General features: G+C 43.6%; 1 protein-coding gene across 2 annotated transcripts; it reads left to right on the forward strand.

The window, feature by feature from the left end:
- The first annotated feature begins 472 nt into the window (after positions 1-472).
- Positions 473-25,032, forward strand: DYNC1LI2 (dynein cytoplasmic 1 light intermediate chain 2). Of its 2 annotated transcripts, XM_057713213.1 has the most exons (13): positions 475-693; positions 834-907; positions 2,923-3,039; positions 7,229-7,459; positions 12,576-12,745; positions 13,825-13,918; positions 14,904-15,039; positions 17,169-17,280; positions 17,934-17,993; positions 18,733-18,774; positions 19,175-19,292; positions 20,104-20,220; positions 21,852-25,032. In XM_057713213.1, exons 1-13 carry the CDS (start codon positions 587-589, stop codon positions 21,950-21,952), a joined length of 1,479 nt encoding a protein of 492 aa, XP_057569196.1. In that variant the 5' UTR covers positions 475-586; the 3' UTR covers positions 21,953-25,032. The 2 variants fall into 2 exon arrangements, with proteins under 2 accessions (XP_057569197.1, XP_057569196.1); XM_057713214.1 differs by lacking the exons at positions 19,175-19,292; positions 20,104-20,220; positions 21,852-25,032 and adding an exon at positions 18,881-19,162 and having other exon boundaries at positions 473-693.
- Positions 25,033-27,787: the final 2,755 nt, after the last annotated feature.

Below are 27,787 nucleotides of genomic sequence, written 5' to 3' on the forward strand. Positions count from 1 at the left end.
AGTGGAAGTACCGGGATGCTATCTGAAGATAGCTAGAAAGCATTGGGTCCTTGGTCAGGTTTCTCAAGATTTCAGAGCTTCAGGCTTCTCACCCGTAAAATAGTTAGACAAGATTCAGCGAGATAACGTGTGACTCTGGCACACGGTAAGTGCTCGATAAACGGCGCTATCCTATATTGTTCTCATTCCAAAGCTTGAGCTTTTCGCTTCTGTGCGTCGGGTGCCTCAGTCCCCAAGGGCGCCGCGGGAGCGGCCCGCGGAGGGAGGACCCGGAACGGGGTGCCATTGCGCCCCTCGACCGGCAGAGGCCGCCAACGGGCCCTCCGCCGGGGCGGCTCCCGCTCGCGCCTCCCCGAGCAGGGCTGCCCCGGCGGCCGCCTGACCGCCGCCCACCTCCCGCCATCGCGGTGGCCTCACGACCCTGCGGGAGCCCGCACACATCGCGAGCCCGGCGGAGCGCGGTGGGCGGCGCGGACGCTGCGGGGCGAGCGGCGTGGGGCGCGGCGGGCACGGGCTGCCCGGCGGGGTCCTCGCGGGTCCTCGGAGGGCCCGGGGGAGGGCCCTCTTTGTGGCTGCAGTTGGCAAGATGGCGCCGGTGGGGGTGGAGAAGAAGCTGCTGCTGGGCCCCAACGGGCCCGCAGTGGCGGCCGCCGGCGACCTGACCAGTGAGGAGGAGGAGGGCCAGAGCCTATGGTGAGACCGCGAGGCGGCCGCGCTGGGCCGGCCAGGCCGGGGAGGGCGCGGCTGGGCCGGGCCGGACCGTCGGACAGACTGGCGGGCCGGTCAGGTTCAGGTTGGCGGCGGAGCCGACCGCTTTGCCTTTGTCCCCACAGGTCGTCGATCCTGAGCGAGGTGTCCACCCGCGCCAGGTCCAAGCTGCCGTCCGGCAAGAACATCCTGGTCTTCGGTGAGCGCCGGCGGCGGGGCGTTGCCCGGGGAGCTGGGGTGGGCCAGGCGGGCGCCCTCTTACTGGTGCCAGCCTTCCTCTCCCCTGCTGTCTGCGCGCAGCCCGCCTGCCCGGGAGGGGCTGGAGACCCCGGCTGGACAGCCGGAGGGTGGCCGAGTCCACCATGGCCGGGGTCGGGACGTTGCCTCTTTTCGAGAGCCCAGGGATGCTGGCAAGGGCTTGTCGGCACATTCCTTAGTCGTTTGGCCGCAACATTAGCTTTCCTTTAAATGTCCGTGACTTCCTGCGCTCATAGTCTCCAAGCTCACCAAACAGTGGGTGTAGAGAGGGAAGGGAGTAGATGAGGTTAGCGGAGGAGGCGGGGGAACGGGGCGACTGGAGGTCGTCGGGCTGTGGGGAGATGCCACAGGAGCCGTTTCTCGATGTTGATGAGCACTGCGCGGTGGGAGGGACGCTGGGAAAGACAGCAGGCCTTGAAGTCCTCGTCGGGGACTTTTCCTGCGTTCTTTCAGCCTTCACTGCTGGGTTACCTGAGAGAGATCCCTCAGCATCTCTGGTTTCCTTTCCTCATACAAGTGAGGGAGTTTGGTTGGGTTCATTCATACAGCAAACCCATTCGTTGAGTGGGTCCTGTACTGTGGGTTGGGCACTGGGACAGCACAGACATCCCTCAGATCCTACACAAAAATCTCAATCTAGTGAGACGCGGATAGATGTGTTGGTGATTGCAGTACACTATGCTGGGCATAGGCATATGATTCTGGGAGCATCATATGGCTTGGTGCTGTTTGGAGTTAGGTGTTTTGAAGGATAAGTGTCAACATGCAGGGGCACAGAGGTGACAAGAGGGTGTGTTGGGGGAGGGGGTTGGAATCTACCACAACCTCCTTGTGGAAGGTGACTGATGAGGTAAGCTCAAGGCAGATTGTGGAAGGCTGCAGAGTCTGTGCTTTTTTCTGAAGACACCTGATTCTCAAGGGCTTTTCATTTCACTTCCGTCCTCTAATTCTCATGGGAATCACTGTGAGGGTGGTTTTCCCACTGTTTTTGAGGGGAGTGGGTGGTCTTTAGTTGATGACAGCTGCAGCAGGTAACAGAAGACCCTTAGAGGTCTTCATGAATTGGGAGATGGGGGCACCAGATCTGTGTTTAGAAAGGGGACGCTGGCAGCAGAGTGGCTGGTGGCTCAAAATGAGCAGGTACTGAAGTCAGGCTAAGTGCTCACCATGTCCAGATGGGATGTGGAGGGCCTGAGTAAGGTAGTGGCATTGGGGGTGAAGAGGAGGACTTTGATCTGTGGAATGCCTTTCAGTTCTCATATTCTGTAATTCCATATTATTAAGTCCCGGGGGTGCCTAGCAGTGTTTTTTGGTGGTGGCTCTTCCTGATGTTTAAGGTTCCTTTTGAAGGATGGGGGGTAGTTTTTAGCTGGGTGGAGGGGGATGATGAGGTGCTTGGTAATTACTAAGATAGTGTTTACGAGTTTTGCTTAGGTCTGTAATTATTTTCAACAGTTTCCTAGCCTTCAGGATGCTTATGAAAGAAATGTACTAAAATCAAAGGTGAATAACAGCTTCATTCTTCATGATTATGATACAGGATCAGACTTTTTTTAGTTCAGAGTTCTTGGACTTTAAGGTTAATTATATTCTGAAGACTTTTTGCTTTTCTGCTGGCAGAAGTTTATTTTGTGAGAAACTGGCCCCACCTTTTACTTTCATTTCTCCAGATGCATGTCTTATATGTTGTAGATAGGACCTGCGGACCTTCCTTCTTCCTTTCCTTGTGAGGTAAGGGTGACTGCAGTAGATTGTCGTTTTAGATCTTGGAAATTACTGCCTTTATCACCTCTCCCCACCCTGACCACTCTTTCAGCAGGTCCTGCTTTGTTTATGAAGGCAGGTGAAACATCAGTAGCAAACTCTTCATGAAAGTTCCTTGTGTGAATATCCAGACTCCCCACCCTGGCCTAGAATAAACAGTGCGCTTTGTCTTCTTACATGCATCACTTGTAGGTGAAGATGGTTCTGGTAAAACAACCCTCATGACTAAACTTCAAGGAGCTGAGCATGGTAAAAAAGGAAGAGGCCTAGAGTATCTCTACCTCAGCGTCCACGACGAGGACCGAGATGGTGAGTGAAGCGTTGATCCATGCTGACCCCTGCAACACGGCCAGCATTCTCAATTTTCTGTTCAGTTCTAAGAGAATTAGTCACAGGGGAATAGTTGAAGTGTATGTCTTTGTAGGACTTCGCCTGCTTTTCTTTGTAGAGGATGTTAGCAAATGGGGAATGGGCCTGTTAGCTGCTGCTCTGGATAGCCTCTACTTAAAAGGAGATACTGAGAGTGGAGTTTCAGATGCACGTAAAAGTAAGAAACTAAGATGTTTTTACGTGCTTTGGAGTTTTCTATGAGAGAAACATTTGGTAGACTGATCTGGGCACCATTGTTATTCTGCCTGGTTCTAGTGGAGGACTCTAATGTTCAGAGTATAACATCCTAACAGATATTCACAAGAGAGTTTTGAGTCTTTTTGTGACAGTGTAGAAATGCTAATGTCCTGGGGTTTTTTGGTTTTGTTTTTGTTTTGTTCCCCCCGCATGGAGAGAATAGAGGCAATAATGTTCTCTTTTAATTCCTCATTTTTAGAATGTGGATAGTAACCATTTTCTACCTTCTGGGTAGTTGGGATGGTTAAAAGTGCATGGTAAGCTCTCTTATAAGGATTAGATCATTTAAAATTTTTTTCTTATAAGTATGATTATGAGTTGGATTGGAATAGTGGTTTTTGGTTACCACTAGTCAGTAATGCCTCCTTTGTAAACTTTTAGGCTTTATGTTAGTTCTTGAATGGCTCTAAAATAAATAATTATTAGTGCCTAGGTCTTTTTATTTGTAGGGAAGTATCTACGTAGCCTAAAGATGAAATATCTCCATTTAATTGTTTTCTTTAAAATTGTCTTTACCCATTTGTGTAGTAAGGATCATGATGTAAGGATGATTATATAAGGAGGCAAATTCCACCATCTCTGGTCCCCCATTTCCTTATTGCTAAAATGAAGGGGACTTCCTTGGTGGTGCAGTGGTTAAGAATCCGCCTGCCAATGCAGGGGTTAGGGTTAGGAAGATCCCACGTGCCGTGGAGCAGCTAAGCCCGTGCACCACAACTTTTGAACCTGCGCTCTAGAGCCCGTGAGCCACAACTGTTGAGCCCATGTGCTGCGACTACTGAAGCCCATGCACCTAGAACCCGTGCTCCACCACGAGAGAAGCCACCACAGTGAGCCCACGCACCACAATGAAGAGTAGCCCCTACTCGCCACAACTAGAGAAAGCCCGTGTGCAGCAGTGAAGACCCAACACAACCAATAAATAAGTAAATAAATAAATTTATAAAATAAATAAATAAAAATGAAGAAGCTGAACCCAAGTCCTTCCTTGCACCTTAGTTCTTCGAGCTCTAAGGATCATTTAAACAGAGGGGAAAAACCCTTTAATCTTGACTTTGTGGTTATCTCAGAACCCTGGGGGACTTAATTCCTGTTCCTTCTTCCCTGGCTTCCTTTGTCATGCTGAACATTCCCTGAAGGATGTGAAAGGCAGGTGGGAGGTAGACCTGGTGCTGAGGGCTCTCCTTGTGTAAGGAGAGCAGAGGCTTTCCAGTGCCCACCTAGGCCCACCAGAGTTTTGTAGGTAGGATTAGGACTCAGGGGTCACTGAGCTGGGCTAGGGGGCCTCATATATCTGAGTCTTTTGCTTCCTGTCTTTGATGATTATTGTGGAAAGAACTTGGGCTTTGGAACCAGGCAGAACTGGTTCAGAATCCCGTTTCTGTAGTCACTAGTTGTGACTGACTTAACCACTCTGCATCTCAGTTTCCTCATTTGTAGTATTGGACAATGGTGCCAATTTGTAGGTTGACAGAATGAGAGGTGGCATGTGTCAAGTGTAGCTGAGTGCTTGAGACAGGTGGTTGGTCTTGTACTCTTTTGAAAGTATATGAAACATGATGTAGATACTCTGTACATTTCTATAGCTGCTTGTTTCAAAAGGGCATAAACATATTTCGTGCCAAGCATCAAAGTAACCATATTAACTAACCTTTGAGTTGAAATACATGTTAATTTTTATTTATGGGATTTTTTTAGGCCGCCTACTTGCAAGTTCTTCTTTGATGAAAGAGTTGCCCTTACCTGTGGTTAATTATACATCTTTCAGCCCCAGTGTTTTTTAATTCTGTGGTGTGACTGGGTTATAAATATACATTTTGCAGGCAATCACCCAAGTAGAGAAAATAGATTCTGGCTTGTCCTTGTTTTGTGGTGGGACCGTGGCATGTCAAAGAACCTCTGTCTTCAGGGTTGGGGGTATCCATTGATGCTACATGTGGTGTGTGTGATCTTGGTGCACATGGGTGAGTTATATATAGTGGGCAGTGGGAAGAAAGGCTAAAAAAAAAAAAGGAACCATGTCTGGTAAGGGGCAGGCATTAAAATCCGTAGACTTCAGGTACAGTGCAGGTTTTTCTGTTTTTTGTCTTTTTTTTTTTTTTTTCCTAGCTGCACCATGCAGCATGCAGGATCTTAGTTCCCCAGCCAGGGATGGAACCCATACCCCCTTCATTGGGAGTGTGGAATTTTTATTTAACCACTGGACTGCCAGGGAGGGCCCAACAGTGCAGTATTTTTGAAGGCATTCATAGAATCCAAATCAGAACTGCTGTCTGAAATGTATTGGTTTTGAAAGTATAGCTAGATATAGATACCTTTGTTGTACTGTTGAAATAAAGTCATGAATATAAAAATTTTCACAGCATGTTAATGAATTGATTATACCAAAAAAAGGTAGCTAACAAAAGACAAGTTTTTTTGTTTGTTTGTTTTAATATTATTTATTTATTTATTTATTTGGTTGCACTGGGTCTTAGTTGCGGTAGGCGAACTCCTTAGTTGTGGCATGTGAACTTTTAGTTGCAGCATGCATGTCCGATCTGGTTCCCTGACCAGGGATGGAACCTGGGCCCCCTGCATTGGGAGTGTGGAATCTTCACCACTGTACCACCAGGGAAGTCCTGAAAGACAGGTTTTTAAAGTGTAGGTTGGAATTTATTGGAGAAGAAGTTAATGAAATAATATTTTTGATAGTAGGATTTCTCCCTCAAGGCTCTTTTATTAAAAAAAAAAAATTCTCAAAAAGAAGTCTAAAATTTTTTAAAGGTATATTATTAATTTGGAGAATTATCATTCTACAGTTTGATCATCCAGGTAAAATTTTAGAATCACATACTTCATTAAATGTCAGCACTCGCACATTTGTGTGTATATGTTTTTAACTTTACTGTGGAAAACAAAACTACATAAAAATATAGACTAGTTTGATGAACCCCAGTGTATCTACTAACACCTGCCTTCAGGTTACGAGTTCTTGATCAGTTTTATTTCAGCTATACTCTCACCCTCTTCTCTTTTCACTCCACGTTGCGTTATTAAAGCACACTTCAGGGCTTCCTAGGTGGTGCAGTGGTTATGAATCTGCCTGCCAATGCAGAGGTCACGGGTTCGATCCCAGCTCCAGGAAGATCCCACATGCCGCGGAGCAACTAAGCCCGTGTGCCAAAAAAAAAAAGAAAAGAAAAGAAAAGAAAAGCACACTTCAGGCATATCTTTTCATCTGTGACTACTTGCATATATGTATGTCTAAAAGATTAGGATTTTAAAAAACATAATCATATTATATCAAAAATAAGTGTAATTGCTTAATATCATCAGGCATCCCCTAATTCATATCTCAGTTTATGTAAGTAATGAGTTTATTTAAATACAAAGGTCCTGTCTCTTTGGAACCCTTTGTGGTACGTGAGCGCACTGTTTAGTGTGACTGACACAAGAAGAGCTTGTTTAACCACAGGCTCTTCGGCACAGCTTGCTGCATCACAGCTTGCTGATATCTTAGGCGAATGGGTTATTTAGACTATGGCACAGTTGTCCAGGGAACATTTGTAGCTTTTATTAGTATCTTTTGATTCTTATTGAAAGCTAAAATGTCCTTCACTCTTTACTCCTCAGACATCGCTGGAATCCTTTCAGATATAGACACAGTATATTATGGTTGCTAAAATATTTTATATCTTAGACAGTTCACAAGGCACCTCAATGAAGGGCTGCTGTCCACTGAGCACTTGAACCCTTTTCTGGTTAGAATTCCTGTTTCTGTTCCTTGTGGGATTCCGTGGCTGTCGCCCTTAGGCTCTTCCTGATGCGGCTTTTCTTTCAACTGTGCTGATGGCCATTGTCAGTAACTTAGCGTCACTTCCTTTCTTAGATCACACGCGCTGCAATGTGTGGATTCTGGATGGAGACCTGTATCACAAAGGCCTGCTGAAATTTGCAGTTTCTGCTGAATCCTTGCCGGAGACCCTGGTCATTTTTGTTGCAGACATGTCTAGGCCTTGGACTGTGATGGAATCTCTACAGAAATGGGCTAGTGTTTTACGTGAGCACATTGATAAAATGAAAATTCCACCAGAAGAAATGAAGGAGCTGGAACGGAAATGTAAGTAAAATTGGAAAATTCACTAGTCTCTTTGGATGGTTCCAGCCACCTTGCTTTTCACAGTGTCAAGAGGCTGCAAAGCTTCCCTTACAGAGTGTTTGTGTTTTGTTGGCACCATTTATTTCAGAATTGCTTTTGTAAATTCAGTAGTCAAAAGCAGCCTTTATGCCTCACCCCCAAAATGTGGTCAGTTCAATGAGACTTTTTGCTCTTCTGTTAACTCCTTGTCTGCTGAATTAGTATCAGTGGATGTAGATTGACTATGATCTCTGCAGCTTGAGTCCTGGGATTCCATTGAGGTCCTGTGGACCCTCTTGTTGGCAGGTTTAAAGGAAGGCCCACAAGAGATAAATCTTTCAGCCCCTATTTTAGTTCATTTTGGGATCCAACAAATATGATTTTAGTTAGAAATGGGAAGTTTATTTTTTTGTCATTAAAACGAAAGGGTATTTTAGTACTCAGGGCATCCAAGGCCTTTTGAGAACAAAGAACTTTACAGGAAATTTGTTTTTATTTTATTTTTTTTCCTTAATGTGGTTCAGAAGCTTGTTTTTCCTTTTCCTTGCTTCTGTGCAGTTACATCAGCTTCTGTCTACTTGCCAGGGAAATGGGAGGGGCAGGGGATGGAGCTGTGGCAGCAGCAGCACTGTCTTGGCCAGGGCAGTCTTGGCTCAGCCTGGCTTATTTCCACAGGATGACATCATTCCCTTTAGTGAGTTAAGGAGGGCTTCTGGGGCATGGACCATGGGATCTTCACACTTACTGGCAGGAGGGTTCAGGAATTTTGATGTTCTTTTCAAATTAGATTTCTTGCTGTGTGTCTTCCTGTCATAACTTCACCTTGCTCCTGTCTCACATCAGCTGAAACAGGGAGTTTAACATAATTCTTTAGTTTGCTGTGTGCATGTGTGTTTCCTGGGACACCCACATGCGTGCTGTACTGATTGTTATGCAGCTCAGTGCATCTGTCCTCAAACACTGACCTTTCTAGATAAAGCCTATTTTTCCCCTGAAATAGAGACCCTAAAGACAACTTCTGAGAATAGTTCTAAGGCTGAAGAGCTGTTTTCCTTTCACTGCACATTTACCATTGTACCCAGATTAGTGGGTTAATGCACAGGAGATTGCAGTTTCTGAACCTATTTTCTTAGAGTTATAACTTTGTAAAGATTTGTTAAAATAGAAGAAAAAGAGAATGAGCCAAGAATATTTCCTTTCCCGGAGAGGGAGAATGTCTGCCTGGTGCCAGGTCTGCTTCAGGCTTTGGGGACACATACAGCAGACAGGGTGCCTGCTCCTGGGGAGCTGATGTTCCCATGACACCCTGAATTTATTTTGTGGTCTTAGTCATTGATGTCTGTGTTGCTTAGGATTAGATTGAGCTGCATGTGACACACACCCAAAATAACAGTGGCCTAAAGAAGGCTGGGTTTTATTTCTGTCTCCTGTAAATGAAATCCAGAGGTAGTTCAGGCCTGGAAAGCAGCTTGAGGAACAGGTCAAGGACCCTGGTTCCTTTTTGCTTACTGCTTTGTCATCTCTAGGGTGTGGTTCTCTTCCTCTTGGCAACTAGAGCTCCAGCCTTCACATCCGTGTTGCAGGCAGCAGGATGGAGGAAAAGCAGAGAGGGCTGAAGGGCGTGTGTCTGCTGTCTTCCTAAGGAGACATTGCCTAAGGAAATGTAGTCTGTGTGGCCGTGTGTTCTGAGTGTCAGCATTCGGTTTGGTTTTAAGGAGGAAGAGGAGAGGACACTGGAGGGCAGCTAGTGATTGCTGAAACTGCATCCATGCCTCATGACTCTGGTTAACCTTCTGAGGGCCTCTCTTGTTTTCACCGCCCTTCCTCTGAGATGTTTGGAATGCTATTCATGCCTTTGTGTTACCCGTTGAAGGAGTGCCTTTGTTAGTGCTAGTTTTAGGTTACATTTTAATAAAGCAGTTGGCCATCCTTTTGCTTAGGGGACTCCCACGTTCCAGATTAATTGGACTCTACGTATTGTATTGAGTGAGCAAAGGGCTGTCACCCAACCTGCTTTCTGATCCAGCATCAGTCTCCAGTCTGCTGAGTTAGGAAAGCTACTCTGTGGTCAGCCACTCTCTTTCCGGATTAGGTTCCCCAGTGGTCCTGAATCTGTGGCAGCTGCTTGGCTGCAGGATTTGTCTGAGTGAGAGGGAGGGCAGAGCAACCCCTAAAGCTGCCAGAAGGTGGTGCTTGTGTGTAGGTTAGTCTTGTCTTTCTTGCTTTGTGTCTGGGGCTTCCCTTGCTTATCAAGTAGAGGGTAAAGATTAGGTGCTGTCTCTTGGGTCTTCTCAGAGCTGTGGAACCAATGGGTGATCAGTGAGGTAGGAGGGAAAAGAAGAGAAAGAGGTGACAGCAGCTAGGGTAGAGCACTCTGCAGTCTCCTTCCCATACCCACTCCCATCTGATGCTAATGGGGAGCCCCAGGGTGTGTGATGGCCCTGCTGTGAAATACTGGCCATCCTACCACCTAGAGAGAAACTGTTAGTACTGTGGTCTGTGTGTACCCTAAGGGAAATGCACATTTTATTTTCCAAATTACGCAGTCCTCACTATGTTTTTATCATTCCTTTTCACCACCTCAGTTATGAATGTTTGCTCTGCCTTCCAACTTATTTTCTAAAGTTCCGAGTTATTAAAAACACGTGCATTTCCTACTGTTTTGGGCAGCTGTAATTAAGTCATTCCTTCGGGAATGAAGAGCCTAGCCCAAGGTTTCCCAGCCATTTTCATATCATGGCATATGTTAGAATATAGCAGAGTTTATAGAGCATGCTGGGTATTGGAAGTTAGTGGAGCAGACTGCCGGAGCCGCCTCACCCCTGCCTTGCTTCCCACAGTCATCTAGCTTACCTGTAACGTGTTCCAGGCTCTGCCGTGCTCACTGTCTTGGAAGCTTGTCTGAGTCCCTCACATCACCTTGGGCAGTTACAGGTATTACCCAGATGGTTAAGCGATTGTATTTTTCATTGACTTGAAGATTTGTTAAAAATGCTTTTAAAGAGAAAATGTGGGAAGACCAAAAAGAGTACAAATTCTCAATTACATGTATATATAATTCTAGAAAATGCAAACTAATCTGTATGGAAAGAAAGGAGATCAGTGGTTGCCTGGAGTTAGGGATGGTGTTGAGGAGAGGTGGGGAGAACAAATTACCAAAAGGTACAAGGAAACTTCTTAGAGTGATAAATAAATGCACCATCTTGATTGTGGTACTGACTTCATGGGTGTATTCATATGTCAAAAATACCAAATTTAGGGATTTCCCTGGTGGCCGAGTGGTTAAGATTTCAGGCTCTCACTGCCATGGCCCAGATTAAATCCCTGGTCAGGGAGCTGAGATCCTGCAAGCCATGAGGCATGCCAAAATAAATAAATAAATCAAGTTTATATTTTAAATATGTGCAGTTTGTTGTATGTCAATCTGGGCTCCATAAAGCTAAAATAAAGCAGATTTCATAAAACAGAGAGAGAATGTGGGAGCCTTTGATTCCTTCAAGATCCTTCGACAATCATCAGAAAACCGTTCTCTGTTTTTGTCCAAAATGCACTGCAATAAAAGTCTCTTGAGTAGATTTTTTTTTTCCCTTTTGGCCGTGCCACACGGCATGCAGGATCCTAGTTCCCCGACCAGTGATTGAACCCTCACCCCCTGCATTGGAAGCATGGAGTCTTAACCACTGGACTGCCAGCAAAGTCCCATGAGTAGATTATTTATATTGGCAATGAAATTATATGAATGAGCTTAATTAAACAGAAGTTGTGGAGATGGAACGTTATATCTGCACTTTAGGGCTTAGTCACTGGTTTTCAGTTTCCCAGTATCATATGAAAGACAGTGCTTCCAGATAATTCCAGAAGCTTATATAATGATAACCTAAAGTCTTTGTATGTTAGGACTCATTGTTTTAAAGTATTTGAAACCTCTTCTGTGGGTGAAGAAGAGTATGTGCATCTTTCTCTAGATTCTCTTTAATCTAGTCACTTGTGTTTTTCAGTGAGCATGTTGTGGATGAGAGTAAAAGTCCTTTTGGTCCTTCAGTCATGTTGTGTGTAGAAGAGTAGAGCTGCCGGTTTGCTCCTCTGGCTTGAAATAGCTTTAACCATCATGTCCTTGTTCTCTGGCCTGACATATAACCTTGAAGCACCCAGGAAAAAGTGTAGGTCTGTGGGCTTTGTGTTCACTCGCTGTAACCAAGACCATGGACCACTCTCAGCTTGAAGGCCCTCCTGTGGGGTTGCACCCTTGGCTAGAGTAGTGACTGTATGTGCCAAGAAGTGGATGTTGTACCACTGACCCCTTCTTGTGTGAGGCAGGAACAGGTCCGTAACACATGTGACTCCGAATCTCCTAAAGATGAAACTGAGTCCACAAGAGTGAGGATGATGAGATGCAGATGGTCTGGGCAAGTCAGCCTTGCTCTTTAGCATGGACACACCTCAGCTGTATGGAAACAGCATGTTTTTATGTAATTCGGGTGGTTTTACTATTTCTAATGAGAACTCTGAGGAGTTTTATAAGTTATAACCTGTTCTAGTGGTTGCCTCTGTTGAAGTAACACAGTTCAACTATCCTAATATTTTGAAAATACTAGGATATTTTCAATTATCCTAATATTTGAAAATGTAGAGTATATAAGAAGAGTGTTGGGAATTCCCTGGTGGTCCAGTGGAGTTGGCACTTTCACTGTTTTGGCCCACATTCAGTCCCTGGTTGGGGAACTAAGATCCTGCAAGCCTCACGGAGTGGCCCAAAAAACTTATTTTTTTTGCCTCATAGTAGGAACTATTGAAGCCTTAGGAGTTTTTAAAAACCTATTTAATTGTTAAGAGTTGGATACAATTAAAGATGACCAGGGGAATATCTTTGCTGCTGTGAAATTATACTGCTCAGACTGAATATGTCAGAATTGGGATTTTGCATCACTACCCCAAATCCCTAATATTGCAGTTAAGTCAGATGCAATTAGGAAGTTTGTCACAACTCTTTCTTTATGTTTTGTGCTTATTACTACCTCTTTCAGTTTTCTAAAGCTGGCATGTGTATTTTTTAGTGTGTGTGTGTGTGTGTAATTTTCTTTTCCTTTTTCACCTGTAGTTGTGAAAGATTTTCAAGACTATGTAGAGCCCGAGGAAGGTTGTCAAGGTTCCCCACAGAGAAGAGGGCCTCTGACCTCAGGTCCTGATGAAGAAAACGTTGCCCTGCCTCTCGGTGACAGCGTGCTGACTCATAACCTGGGGATGCCAGTGTTGGTGGTGTGCACAAAGGTCTGTGTCGGGGAACTGTAAGCTTGGCTGGGTTTGGCCAGTGAACAGTCACCATCTGAAAGAAACTTTGAGAAGCTTTAATTAGGTGTCTTCTGAGGGGACGTTGGGCTAATTCGCAATTCATTAAGCTACACTGAATGTGGCAGGATAGAGAATACCATCATGGAAGCTCGCTGCTGGAAATATGACGTTTACTTGTAGCCTGGATTATTCTCCTCATGAAGCACTGTCGACTTTATTGAGTGATTCAAACTGGGAGCTGAAAGTAGTTTTCTTAAGGCTGTGTAAACCAGTTCATTTAGCTCATACTAGTGGTGGAAAAGGAACACAGAGGAACAGAATTCTTTTGGCCTTTGGTCTCTAGAAGTCTGTTGGACTTGAGTTGATGTTCAGAAAGGAACATAATAACCCTAGAAAAAGAAGGAAGGGAACTCAAGGTTTGTAAAATAATGAGGTGGGAATAGAAATTAAGGGTAGTCATAGAGAAGTAAAGTTGTATCTTTTAGAAATGATAAAGAAATAACTTTAAAAACATTTTGGAGGACTTCCCCAGTGGTCCAGTGGTTAAGACTCTGTGCTTCCATTGCAGGGGGAACGGGTTTGATCCCTGGTCGGGGAATTAAAATCCCACATGCCGTGTCGCAAATAAATAAAATGCATTAAACAAAAAATTTTGGATTTCGAAAGTGCTTTGATCCTGGTCAGAGCCACCGGATTGCCCAGCTGCAGCGCGTGCCACTCACGTTGTACTCTGTGAGAGTGGAGCCTGTGGAGTGCGCAGTGCACAGCCAGGTCCAGTGGGCCTGTTTCCTGATGTGCCCTTGTTTGATTCTTAGAACAACTGTGAGGTGATTAGGGCTGTTATATCCCCACTTTACAGATGTGGAAACCGAGGCCCAGGATGAAAGAAAAATCTCCAGTTGCTTTTTGCTGTTGTCTATTTATTTAGTTAATGCTTGGACTTGGGGCTATGGCTGCCTTCTTTGAAGCTATGATGCTTTATTTCTGAAGAAGACGGTGCTTCCATCCTCACAGGCAGAAAGGCAAAAAGATGACTCCTCTTTCTGTTCTCCCTGCAGTGTGATGCGGTGAGTGTCCTGGAGAAGGAGCATGATTACAGGGACGAGCACTTTGACTTCATCCAGTCACATCTTCGGAGGTTCTGCCTCCAGTGTATCCTTCGGGCGCTGTGTTGGGGCCCGGGGGCACAGGCTCCCCTCTGTGTGCTAATCCAGGCTTCCTCCAGATGGGTCACCTTCAAAGAGATAAAGTATTTCCTGAACCCAGAATAGTCTTTTGCCAGGGTGAAATTATATACATCTTTTTACTTTTTAAAATTTTACTGTGTTGGAATTTAAGACTTCATAATTTATGCCTATTTCTGATTACTTTTCATTTTTAATGGTATACATTTGATAGGCTTTCATATTAAGAAGAAAGCTGATATGGGATAATTTTATTACAAATTATTTTTATTGTGTCTTAGAAACCTTTTTAAACTTTGCTTTTTTTGTAGAAAAGGTTAATTACCCAACATGATAGTGTTTTAGATGCTACTGTCTAAATGTTTATGTTTTGTTTCCTGTATGTTTGTTTTGTGCTGTCCATGAGAGAGATGCTGTGTCAGCAGTCTTTTGGGTCTTGTTTCTGTAAAAATAGCAGTTTGTGCCATTGTCCCACATCCTGGGTGGGGGGGGAGGGTAAGTGTGGGTTCCACTGCTTCCTTTGGGCTCTTTAGCTTGTCCAGCTCAGTGGAGGGTGCCAGTAACATGTAGGTACCCATCTCTCATATGCTTAATGACAAACTTGATCACGTGTGGGCATCTGTTTGGGAAGGAATCTGTGTACCTTGGATATGCTGAGGGTTTTCCCAGGCTAGTCTCAGAACTTGGGACACAACCTGATGGGTCAGAAGACAACAGTTTACATGTTAAAAAACGAACTACGTGGCCCACTGTCATCAACATGCTTTATGCTTTTGACCTGCTTCTTCTGCTACTGTTACTTTTTTAGTTTTTAAAATTTTAACACTTTCTGTTAATCGTGTGTTGATCAAAAACTGAGCAACCTGTGCCTAGAACTTTGAGGATTGTGCTTGTGTGTGTTTGCTTTTGTCTCCTCCTGCAGTGAGTTGGTTTTCCTTAAGCAGATTGATTAGATGGAGCAGCCTTGATTTACACATCAGTGAAGGAAGAGAAAAACCTCGACTTGTTGTATAAGTACATTGTTCATAAAACATACGGTTTCCACTTTACCACGCCTGCCTTAGTTGTGGAAAAGGAAGCAGTTTTTATGTGAGTTCTTTATAGGTGATGCTTTCAAACACTTCTCTTTATGGTACATTTGCTCTTTACATTTTCTTCCAAGTAAGTTACCTCTCTCTCTTATACTGCCAGCCCTCTACTGCCTTGGGGCAAAGTGCTTGGAGTTGGAGCTTATAGGGGATCGATATACCTAACTTTCTAACTCTGCACCTTTCCAGAGTACTTACCGTTCTGCCTCCAGTCTGAGGGAAGTGGGTGGAGTGAGGCCACAGGCACTGCCTTTCTTCATTGAGAACAAGTTGCCAAAACATTTTTGCCACTTGTTGTCACTTCTGGTAAAATACTGGCTGAGTGAGGGAGTTGCCGTATAGATAGGGGATTGACGCTTTGGGGATCCTGAACATTTTCTGTTGGAGCATCTGGTTTGTTGGCATCCGTTGGCAGGATGACTGCCTACACCCTCCCTGGCATCCCATCAGCTTGGGCTTTGGTTGTACTGAATGCCGATTGTGTTTCTGGCACTTCACATTTGGGGAGTCAGATTGTCCTGGGCAGAGACTTGGATACCTGTTTGTCCGAATTTGTGTCATTCTCTCATTGGAGAATGATGAGTATCGTGGATGCATAAATAAATGTTGAAGCTGTGGTCTCTGAGAGGACTTGTGCTAGTAGATCATGTTTTTAGGCTTAGATGTTTATTCTCTTGACTTAAAAAAGAATTACAGTTCATTCAGCAAATACTGAGCACCTCCTAGGTGACCAGGTTCTATGCTGAGGACACAGTAATGAATGAGATGTGGTCGCTGCACATGGCACTGTAGGGGACACACACAGCTGAGGGGAGGTAGGGCAGTAATGGGGTGGTAGAGGCAGTGTGGCAGGGAGAGCAGAGGAGTGATGCTGGGAGGATGCATGCTGTGTGCTAGGCAGGCCAGAAGAAATGGAAGGGCGGGAGGGACAGTCTGGGAGAAGACTGAAGGTGTGAAAGCCAGGAGCTCGCGGGACTGAATAGGCTGCCTCCTCAACCTTTAGGGAGAGCCTCACTTGGGCTGTTCCCAGACAGCAAACTTAGAGACTTGGACTGATTTTAGAGAATCGTTGTCCAGAGCAATCAGGCCAGCACCAAAGCCACAAGCTCTCAGTGAGTGGTATGCTTCTGGAGTCAGTCAGTACCCAAATCACTTGTGATACCGAGAAGGAGGAGCAGGGAGACTGGTTGTGTTCAGGGTTGGTCTGGAGTGGAGAAGAAGCTTAGAGCTTCTGAAGGTGACATGGGTCATGGCAGTATCTTGATCATGCTCTGTGCCTTTGCACCTTTGGTCCTGTTTGAGAGCCAGTGAAGTCAGCAAAGCCGTTTGGGTGGAGTGCCCTGGCTAAGCACCTTCTCAGTTATAGAGCTGTGGAGCAGGAGTTGGATGGAGAATGAGAAGCCTGTGGGAACAGTCAGTCACTATCTCTTAGAGTTTCTAGACAAAAGTGTGTCATGTAGGGCGTTTTACAATTGCTCCCTACCCTAGGCTGCAGCTTAACTTAATGGACCCTGGGTGCCATCCTGCCCTGTGATGTCAAGCTGGGCAGCACCCACGTAGGATCCTCAAGAACTCCTTGTGTCCCTCTGGTTGGAGGCGCAGAATAGTGCAGGTCCTGCTGCTCTTCTTGGCTCCAGGGTACATATTCATACATCAGTAACATTAACCAATCCATAAGAAAACTGTCAGAAAGAAGAGTTCTCAGAGAAACAGCTCACAGGGGTGTCTCCATGCCAAAGCCCAAGAGAAACAGTCCCATCCTGAGCTCTGTCCTCTCTGTTGCTCAGAACAGGGCCCATTGTGTCCTTGATCTTCTGGGCGGAGTTGTGGAAAAGCTCTGAAGACTTCCTGTGGGTCAGCATGTATAATCAGTAAGATCTCATTGTGGCTCCTTAGGCCTTGGGCCCCATGAACTCAGTATGGAGGAGGACCTGCGAGGTTGAGCTGATGGACTATACTTGCAGTGAAAATTGGCATGTCTGCGAAAAGCTAAAAGCCAGCCCAGCAACTACAGACCCGAACTTGTGGGAAGAGATCGGGGCCAGGAGTCCTCTCTAACCCAGGGTGTGCTGAGTATTCTGTAAGGCAGTCCCAGGAAGCACAAGTCAATCTCTGTCGCTTTGCCTTTAGACCTGCAGGCTGGGACAATGAAAAGAAAATAGCTATTTTACATGAAAATTTCACAACTGTGAAGCCAGAAGATGCATATGAAGACTTTATTGTGAAACCTCCTGTGAGAAAGGTACCCAAATCAATCACTTTAAGAGTTGTATGTGGGAATTCCCCTGCAGTTTAGTAGGACTCTGTGCTTTCACTGCCAAGGGCCCGGGTTCGATCCCTGGTTAGGGAACTAAGATCCCACAAGCTGCGCAGCACAGACCCATTTAAAAGAAAAGAAAAAAAAAAAAAAGAATTGTAGGTGTTTTCCATGGGAAAAGAAACTTACAGAAGAAAGAAGTTTTACACATTAAACAATTTGGGGGGTAAAAAAAATAATCATCCAAGAGCCTTTAAAAAAAGTCTTTAGATGAAGTTTGGTGTTATGTAAAGGGCTCCAGGTGGCGTGGTGTGAGTGGTGGAGTGCCACCGCTGCCTCTGGGTTACTATTAGAAATCCCCCTTCCCTTGCTCCTGTGATCTCCTGCAGACCCCGATCTGGGAGGTATTGTTTAGAACCTGCCAGACTTAAAAATGTCATTTGGCCGTATGCCAAGGCTGGTCTTGGAATAGAGTCTTTGCCAGGCTAGAAAAACTTACCTCTGCAGTCTCTGCAGGGACTCCCCAAACCCATGTTGAGACATGAGCACAAGATTCTCCTTTCAGCATGAATTTTGACAAGTATTTTGGGGTGTTCTTGGCCTATGACCACAAACAAGCGTGTCACTTCACTTTGCAGCTGGTCCACGACAAAGAGTTGGCAGCGGAGGATGAGCAGGTGTTCCTCATGAAGCAACAGGTGAGAAGACCAGGGAGGCCAGAGCAGAGGCCTCCTCGTGAATGAAATGCCAGCTCCCAGGGGTGAGGGTGGGGCTGTCACAAAGAGCTTGAAGGGATAGAGGGGTTGCTACCAGTTCTTGTTCTCTCCCATTCCTAGGGTTGGTACAGGGTCTTCTTCCTGCCTTGCAGATTCCCCTACAGTGATAGGCTTAGTATCTTATTAAGTACCTGTTCTGTTTGTAAATGGAGATTTTTTGGCAGAGTATTTCCCATGTTGACAGTTTACCAGATGCCCTGACCTCACTTCCATTATTTCACATAGCCCCACACAGCCCTGTGTGTGAAGGCAGGTGAGCTGATATACACATTTTGCAAGTGAGGAGAGTAAACCCAAGCTGACAGTTCAAATTGCAGGCCCAGTCCCACCTTTCTGTTTCACTGAGACTGTTGTTAGACACATCACGGATCTGCCTGATGGTGCAGGCAGGTCAGCAGGGAGAGTTGATGGTTCTTTTACCAGCTTTTTCTCCCTTCTGTGCTCTCCTTGCTTCTTTAGCTTCATAACTGGTTACTGGGAGTATTTTTTGTTCACTGTATACCAAATTGCTCAAGTTAAATTTTTTGCTTTTATAGTGCAGAATCTATGACTTGGTTGTTGTTAAATGGTGCCCTCTAGTGGAATACTGGGAAGTGTTTCTCCAGACCTTCAGTGCCTCTGCAGGCCTTAGTTAATGGTTGGTGTGTCCCTCTCTTTGCAGTCACTCCTTGCCAAGCAGCCAGCCACGCCCACAAGAGCCTCCGTGAGTACCTTAAACTAAACAGAGGGTCACGGCCCAATGTCATGTCTTCAGACTTTACACCATTATTTGTGAGAGCTTACATTTGTGTGGGCTTTTGTATTTTCAGAGGGAATTTGGTCCCCCTAAAAGCCCAGGGCAAGGAACATGGTGGGAACTCAGAAAACATCTGATGAAGGAATACAGCTCTGGGAATTAGAGTGAACAGGCTTTGTTATCTTGATATCTCGTCTCTCAGGAGAAGCTGGGATCTGAAAAGGGACTGAGCTGGGGGCAAGCACCCATTCCTGCCACCCTTCCCCCAGGCTGAAAAATACCCTGCAGAAGCATGTCTTCATTTTTGGAGTATGTATTTTCTGTTGTTTTTATGCCTGTGTGTGACTTGGGCTGGTTTTGGACTTAGGAATCCCCTGCAAGAGGACCCTCTGGCTCACCAAGAACCCAGGGCCGGGGAGGGCCAGCCAGCGTGCCTAGTGCCTCCCCAGGCACATCAGTGAAGAAGCCGGACCCAAATATCAAAAGTATGTATCCCGTCTCTTTGGAGAGTGGTTTAGTCCTAGGTCTCATTATTCCTACTTTAGGGGCTGAGTAGCTGGATTTGGAAGGTGGAGACTCAGGGCAGCTCTGAGCTGTTTTCTTCCCTAAGAAGGGCTGCTTTCCACTTCCTCTCTCTCAGAGGAGGGGAGCTCATGGTTGGCAGAGACCAAGGCCTGTTCCTTTGTTGGAATTGGTGGCTCTTGCACCTGGCTTTGTATAAGACCTTGGTTAGACCTCTCTATATTCAGAGAAGAATACAGCATAAGAAGTTACTTTAAAGTGTATATTTTGAGTCCTTGGTTTTGTTTCTCATTAGCTTTATATTACCATTTACAAATTGTCACTTCTTTTCTCAAGCTCAATTACTTACTAGTTAAGTAGCCCTTATCCCAGTGACTTAATAGTCCCCAAGATGTTGGCTGCAGTAAAACCCTCAAATTGTATTTAATTCTTGCACGTTCAGTGACTATCTTCCATTCTGAATGAGAGCTTTTCACAGCAACTTTGTAATGTTATGCACTTATAAAACTTTGAAAAACACTGCCTCATGGACAGGGAGATGATGTGGAGCGCAGGTTATCTATTATGACTCTGAACAGGTTTCCACTTGTTAATTAAGCTAACACGTAATCAGCCTTAGCAGTGGTAACATAGAAGGCACCATGGTGAATGAATGTGCTCAGCATCCTAGGAAGATGATAACCACAAATGGATAATTCCAAGCTGAAAAACAGTTTTTTGTTGTTATTTGAGTCATCCAGTTTGTGTGATGCTTTTTTCTTAATATTTCCTTAGATAATGCAGCAAGTGAAGGAGTGTTGGCCAGCTTCTTCAATAGTCTGTTGAGTAAAAAAACAGGCTCTCCTGGAAGTCCTGGTGCTGGTGGGGTGCAGAGCACAGCCAAGAAATCAGGTACTGAAGGGCCCCCGAAGACTTAGACCCTTGTGCTCGAGGGGCGCTGGAAGGTGGGGTGGTAGACAGGAGTGTCTGCTTTCACTGACCTGCAGACCCTTGATGTTCTGAACAAATTTCTACTTTATACTGAGTAGTGTACTTTACAGAAGGATTACCTTATTACTATTCATGTTTCTTGGTACATTTAAGGTGGGATTTATGTATATTCAGGTTCTCAAGAACTGACTGTTGGGTGAGTTGAGGTAGCTCCTAAATATTAATACATGGCCCTCGTATAGAAGCTTTGTCCATTGGAAGTCATGGTCTAGAGTGTACCATTGACATTTTATTTACTCTGTTTAATTTTCTGTGTTGCTTTATAAGGATTTTGTTCACGCTACTGCCCCCAGTCTTGCCATCAGCTGCCTTTGAACCCTCACTGTCTCACTGGAGGGTCGTCATTTTCTCCTCCATGGAACTCCCCACCCTTGTCACACATACACATCTCTGTGACAGCCCACCCATCTATTCTTCCATGTGGGCATGTAGGGCGAGTCTATGTCTTGGAGGTCTCTGAAGCAAAAGAACCAGATTCCTCGGGAATTACATTTTCCCAAGAAGCTTGAGGCCATTTCCTAAGGGTTTTAATTTTCCATTGACTATAAGGAATATTAATACAGTGTTTTCTTTAATTGGTGTTTTCCATTCAAAGGAAGCCCTGAGAAAATTACTCCAACCTCAGGTTAGCCTGTGCCTTCAGGTGCTCTTGAGTTCTGAGAGACTCAAGAGTTTGTCTGATCTAGTGTCCCAGGCTATAAGCTGGTATTCCCTGGGAGGAAATAGGGATCTTTTCTAGGCCCTGGCTAGTGTTCAACAACAAAAAAATATGTGCACCAACTTTGTGCAATATTGAAATGGCCAACCTTAGTCTTATATTCTTATTGAAATAAGGTGTTTCCAGGATATCCATGAGTCAGTTGTAATTAGAAACAAAACATAAACACCTGTTCTGTCTGAGGCACGGAAAGTAGTTTGCTGCATGCCAGAAACTCAAATACCACCTCTAGGAAGATGGTGATGAGAGTGCATGGGGTGAGAGGGTGTTCAGAAAGGCCTTTGTGTTTGGCACAAAGGCATCCCCAGGCAGGGGGCAGTAATGTAGTCGTGGAGCCCAGACCTGTGGCATTTGGAATTAAGAAGGGCTGCGAGGTTTGGGGGGGCGGGGGGTGAAGGGGAAGCTGAGACGAAGCGAGAGAGTAGCATAGACATGTATATACTACCAACTGTAAAATAGATAGCCAGGGGGAAGTTGTTGAATAACAAAGGGTGTTCAACTCGAGGATGGAAGATGCCTTAGAGGACTGGGAGGGGGACGATGGGGGGGACTCGAGGGAGGGTGTGGGGGGAGTCGAGGGAGGGAGGGAATACGGGGATATGTGTATAAAAACAGATGATTGAACTTGGTGTACCCCCCCAAAAAAAATAATAAATAAAAAAAAATTAAAAGAAAAAGAAAAAAGACCTTCCTCATTCTTACTGGAGTTATCATCACCAAAAATGATTTTAGAAATCTGTATAATTTTAAATGTTCCTTTCTAAAAACTTTTTTTTCTGGTCTCTCAACACTGCTCCTTTTTTTTTTTTTTAAGGACAAAAGACTGTGTTGACAAATGTTCAGGAAGAACTGGATAGAATGACTCGAAAACCAGACTCCATGGTAACAAACTCTTCAACAGAAAATGAAGCCTGATCCTCCTTAAAAAGTGCATATGTAAAATGACCAAATAACTATGTGTATTGATCTGCTCTAAGACCAGGATTTTTCTGATATGGCACATGCTATCAGTTTTTTGGGGCAGGGGAGATGAACTTAAAAAAAAAAAATACTTCATTGGCTTGTCCGAGTGTGAAATGCACCTTTAGGAAGGTTATGTGTCAGACCCCTTTGTGAAGGATGACCCTTGGACTCTCAGGCATGTGGCGCTCTCATGGGCAGCAAGTGCAGCTGGGCTTCTTGTGGAGGGGAGGGTAGATGGAGAGAAGGAGGGCCCACTTTCTTTCAGGGTGGAGCCAGTGAGACCAGGAAGTCATTGATCAGATGGTGGCTAGTCTGACCAGTTGCATGCTGACAGATTGACTTGTTCTTGGGAAGCAGATGAAGTAAGCAGAAAGTCCAGGAAAGGGGAAGACTGAAAGGAGGAATGAGAGAAGTGTTGGTATGGGGAGGCTGAATGTTGCAGGAAGCGGAGGAGGAGGAGGTGAGCAGTGTTAGTAAATACTGTGTGTTCAGTAGAAGTCGAGTAATCCTTTTTAAGACTGAAAATCAGAAGCATTTCCAAACTAAACACTAAGTGAAGTGGAAATTGGACTTGTTCTGAATGCATCTTTAACTTATGAAAGATGTAAGTGTGGGGATGCCTGAGTCAGGTGGAGCTGATATGGGGGTGGGGAAGATGGCAGCTGCCCAGGACTCACATGCTTGGCCCAGGCCATGTCCTCGTGGGAGGTGTTGGGCTCCCTGCATGTGCGTCGTGTGGCAGTCAGTCCGTCACTGTGGGGTATGTTCAAAGTCAGCAGTTACAAAATTAGTTTACTTTGAATTGTGTTTTCTAAATAGCTTCTGCTTTGTTTTTTTAATTTTTTTTTTTTTTTTAACTACCACAGGCTGGCCTACTGGTAGAGAATGGGTGACCAGCCTCTCATTTTACCACAATGCAGTGTGCTACAGAAAGTTTGAGGGAGGTTTCTAATGTAATTGCACTCCGATTAATTGGCTTATACCAGTCCCTGCCTTATGGTCATTGGAAACCTTCATGGAGTTCCATTGATGCAAAAGGGTTTTGTCCTAGCTCCCTGGTCTGATCAGTGCTATCAGATGGACAAATAAGTGTAAATGTTTTATATTGAAAATGGAAATGATACATTTCTCTTGTTTTGTGTTTTTCATAAACTAGCTTTTTTTTCTTACGGAAATGAGTGTTTCAGGTGTCTCCACTTAGCGCAGATCCATGTGCATTGTCATGTCACACCATCATCCTGCAAGTGAATTCTGTGGATTTAAAATGGCACTTTTAATTTTATACGTGACACAGAACATTGAAACGCAAACACTACCATTAATTTAATATATAAAACATTTGTTGTCAAACCAAGGGAAAAACCACAGTTCACTTATGTGGAGTTTACTTTTTTATATGAATGTTTGTTTTATTGTGTCTGAGCATAACTTCCCTAATGTTACTTTTACATACCAGATTTGACTGACCACTGACCATACCGGGCATAACTTAATATCATATGTTATATAACAAGACTCTAAGACTGTCTTGAATTGTTTTTTGTAAAGGTCTGAACACTGTTAAGAAGAAAGCTGAGTATTTACTTGCCTTTCTGACAAACATAAAAGTGTGTTTCTTGTGCCAGTTTTATTGTCGAAAATACACTTTTTTCCCCATTTTTTAATTCTTTTTTTTTTTTTTAACGTATTGTGGCTTCCACTTACCAGATTGTCCAGGTAATGACAGTAAACTGACTTGGAATGATAGTTGTGGTATAATGACCAATAGATGCCAAACAGCTTGTGGCCTCACGAATGATGGGGTCACTTAATCCCTCTATAGCAGCTGGCAGGGGCAGGGGGCACAAAATGAGTGACCTCAAAAATAAAGAATTCTTTGAAAGGCACGTGCCTGAGAGGGATAGTGTGATTTTAAATTTTAATGCAAAACTTTACTTTTTGTTTATTTTTTATCATTTAAACTGATAAGCACTTTTTGTGTCAGTGTAAAATGTACTAAAACCGAAGAAATGCTGATACCTGTCTTGTGAAGGAAGGTTTCTTGGAGATCACTTTAGTTTCTCATGACAAGTGAATACTCCAAGGATCAGAAGGAGCTGATGTATATTGTCCTGTGCTCAGTGGTTGCCAAAGTCTACCAACTTTGGGGAGCTGCAGGGTTCTTTTTAGGGGTGGAGTGGGAGGAGGGGGCATATTTTTTGTTATTTTGGGGTTTTCATGCATTGGAACCAAAGGCCAAACAATAAACAGCCTTTACTTTTTAAAGTAAAATTCATTTTATTTGCAGAATACACTTGTATGGTAGACTGTTAAAGATAATTTTATGACTATTTATATACATTGTAGTGGTTACATCTGCTGTTTGTCTTTAAAATGGAAAAAAATCAAAGAAGCCCAACCTTGAAGATATGGCCACGATAAAGGCCATGAATTGGTCTTTCCTAAAAATGCAACGGGTATGCTGCTAGAATTATTTAATTTTGTTTGCACTTTTTTTTTTTTTTGGATTGGCATTTTTAAACCACTATTTAAACTGAAGATGTGTTTTATTAGTTTAACGAAGTTGAAAGTGACTGCTCTGTACATCATGACCTTAACAATGTTGATGCTGTAAGTGAAAGTTCACTGTTGTCGCTATACTAAGTTTATTGGTGTTTTTAACTTAAAATTAGGACTGCAGATTATTCCCCCACCAGCCTTAGTCCAGGGGTGTGACTCTATCTGGATGCAGTATGCAGTCATGTGGAACCTTGCTTTCTAGTGCTGGTAAAGAAGATGTCTCTAATTACTGGCTTCAATAAACACGAATCCCGACTGCTTATAATTTTTGGTGACTTTCTTTTATGATAAATTATTCCACTGGAGATACGTTGAATTATCGGCTAGTCATATTGGGTATCTACCATGTAGCTAAAAATGTATATACCTCTCTCACTTGAAATTATCAGAAATTCTGTTAAAGAACGTTTTAAAGCTATATTTTGAGGTGTGTGGAGTTCCAGGCTACAGGTAAGTGCAAGGGGTGTGAGTTGTCCAACATATTTTCTTGCCTCTTAGATAAGTTTTTGACTGTCTGAATTGGGCTAAGAAATTTTTAGAAGCCTTGAGGATTCATAGAGGAGTTTCAGAGCAACTGTGTCATAATGCTTCTCACCTACTGAAATGGGCAACAGGAAGGTATGTTTAAGAAAATCGGGTACTTTATATTAGAAATGAATGGTGTTTCTGATTATTACACTTACTTTAAGCATGTTGAAAGCTGATTTATTACATAAATTTTCTCCCCAAGTTTTTGTTTTGAAAAATTGTAAAGCTACAGAAAAGTTGAAAGAGAAATATATCAAATACCCATGTTCTTTTACATAGATTCACCAGTTATTAACTTTTTGCCATGTTTGCTTTCTCTTTCCCTCTCTGCCTCCCTCCCTGCTTCCCTATATCTGTCTCAGTACACACACATATACTTTTTTCCCCGAGTCATTTAAAGTAAGTTTGAATCACCAGGGTATTTCAACCCTAAATATATTAGCTGAGTCCAGGCCAGTTGTCTTATAGAATATCCCACAATCTGGATTTGTCTTATTGTTTCCTCATGATCTCAGTTAGGATGAACATTTTTTGTAAGAGTGCTACATAAGTGAGATTGTACATGTGCCAGTATAGCACATCAGGTTGTCCCTGTACTGGTGGTACTAGGTTCTATGCCTTAGGTTAAGCTGGTGTCCTCCATATCTGTCAAACTGGGGTGAAACCATTGAAGATACTGGATTTTATTTGCCACCTTTTACACATCATTTATAGCATCCACTGATGATCTTAACTTAAATCAGTTACCACATTAGGAGTTCTTAAATGGTAATTTTCTTATCCCATCATCCCCCTACATGTATTAGCTGGCATTCATCTATAAAGAAGAGTTTTCTTTCCTCTACCCTTTTTGGGTAGTTGTTTTCACTATGAATTTACAGTTTTGTTTTTTTAATTCAAAGTGTTATAATCTAATAACCCACTCTTTTTGATGCTCAGATTGCTCCAGGTTCAGTGAGGGGAAGCCTCTTCAACCAGCTGTGTCCTTTTTTCCCCTTTTATTGAGATACAATTCACAATATGCATTTCATCATTTTAAAATGTTCCTTTCAGGGGTTTTTAGTATGTATATTCACTATGTTGTGCACCCATCACCACAGTCAAATTCCAGAACACATCCATCACCCCAGAAAGAAACTCCATACCTATTAGTCCCAGTTCTTCCCTCTCCCCATTCCTAGCAACCACAAATCTTTCTATCTATGGATTTGCCTATTTTGGATATTTTACATAAGTGGAATCATACAATCTGTGGCCTTTTTGTATCTGGTTTCTTTCATTTAGCATGTTTTCCAGGTTCATCCATGTTGTAGCATTGTATCAGTACTTCATTCCTTTTTGTAGCTGAATACTGTCCCATTGCATGGAAAACCATATTTAGTTTATGCATTCATCAGTTGATGCACATTTGGGTTATTTTCAACTGTTGGTTATTATGAATGAGGCTGCAGTGAACATTCATATATAAGTTTTTGTGTAAACATATGTTCTTTTGGCAGATACCTAGAAGTGGAAGTGCTGGGTCATATGATAATTCTATTTTAGCAGAGAATCAGCAAACGTTTCCATAGCAACCAAACCATTTTATGTTCCCGCTAGCAGTGTATAATGTTCTCTCTCCGTATCTTGGCCAACACTTGTTTTCCGGTAGTTTTTTGTTTGCTTTAACTATAGCTATCATAATGAGTGAAATGGTATCTCAGTGACTACTGACGTTGACCATCTTTTTATGTGCTTATTGGCCATAGGAGAGGTGTCTATTCAAATCCTTTTTGCCCACTTTAAAATTGTCTTGTTTAATTGTAAGAGTTCTTTATATATTCTGAGTACTAGACTCTTACAGATAAAGCTGTGTTCTTTTGACTCACTCCCATTGTTCTTTGAGCGTTTCCCTGCTTTCTGGCACAAAAAGATGTTCCAAACTCACCTTGCATTTCCCCTGCCTGTGACCTGAAATCAGCCTTTTTCCCAAGGAGTCCTGGTTTCTTCTAGTGGGAATTGGTGTTTAGACACCAAGATCTGGACTATAGGCATGCATAATGTTACTGCATGCTGTTGTATCTAGGCCCTTTCAGTGGACTTACAATATGTACTTTCTCACTTAACATTGCCCTGAAAGTTATTTTATATATCAATTCAGTTTATTATTGTTTATGGCTGCATAGTACTTGATTATGTGGATGTACCATAGTTTATTCAACCAGTCTCTTATAGATAAGACATTTAGGACCTTTCCTGTCTTTTGTTTTTACATAATGCTGCAATAGATAACCCTGTGCATGTGTTGCTTTTATTTATGGTGAGGCATCTTCAGGGTAAATTCCTAGCCATGGGTCTTCCTTGTCAAAAGGTAAGTGTAGTTTTGTTTTAGTTTTTAATTTCATGTGACTTTTTTATTGCAATACTGTTTTTTGTTTTTTAACTTAGAGTATAGTTGATTTACAGTGTTGTGCTACTTTCTGCTGTTTAGCAAAGTGAATCAGTTATACATACATATATCCACTCTTTAGATTATTTTCTCATATAGGCCATTACAGAGTATCGAGTAGAGTTCCCTGTGCTATACAGTAGGTCCTTATTTGTTACCTGTTTTATATATAGTAGTGTATGTATGTCAATCCCAATCTCCCAATTTATCTCTCCCTACCCCTCTTACCACCTGGTGACCACAAGTTTGTTTTCTACATCTGTAACTCTATT

Source organism: Hippopotamus amphibius, chromosome 16 (genome assembly GCF_030028045.1).
Source record: "Hippopotamus amphibius kiboko isolate mHipAmp2 chromosome 16, mHipAmp2.hap2, whole genome shotgun sequence".
NCBI classification, from domain to species: Eukaryota; Metazoa; Chordata; class Mammalia; order Artiodactyla; family Hippopotamidae; genus Hippopotamus; species Hippopotamus amphibius.

What these genes read in the sequence shown, in the direction of transcription:
- DYNC1LI2 (XM_057713213.1), top strand. Translation starts at nt 587, where the DNA reads ATGGCGCCGGTGGGGGTGGAGAAGAAGCTGCTGCTGGGCCCCAACGGG. An exon ending in GAGGAGGGCCAGAGCCTATG is followed by an intron (nt 694 to 833) that starts GTGAGACCGCGA and finishes TTGTCCCCACAG; the next exon opens with GTCGTCGATCCTGAGCGAGG. An exon ending in CCACGCCCACAAGAGCCTCC is followed by an intron (nt 18,775 to 19,174) that starts GTGAGTACCTTA and finishes TTTTGGACTTAG; the next exon opens with GAATCCCCTGCAAGAGGACC.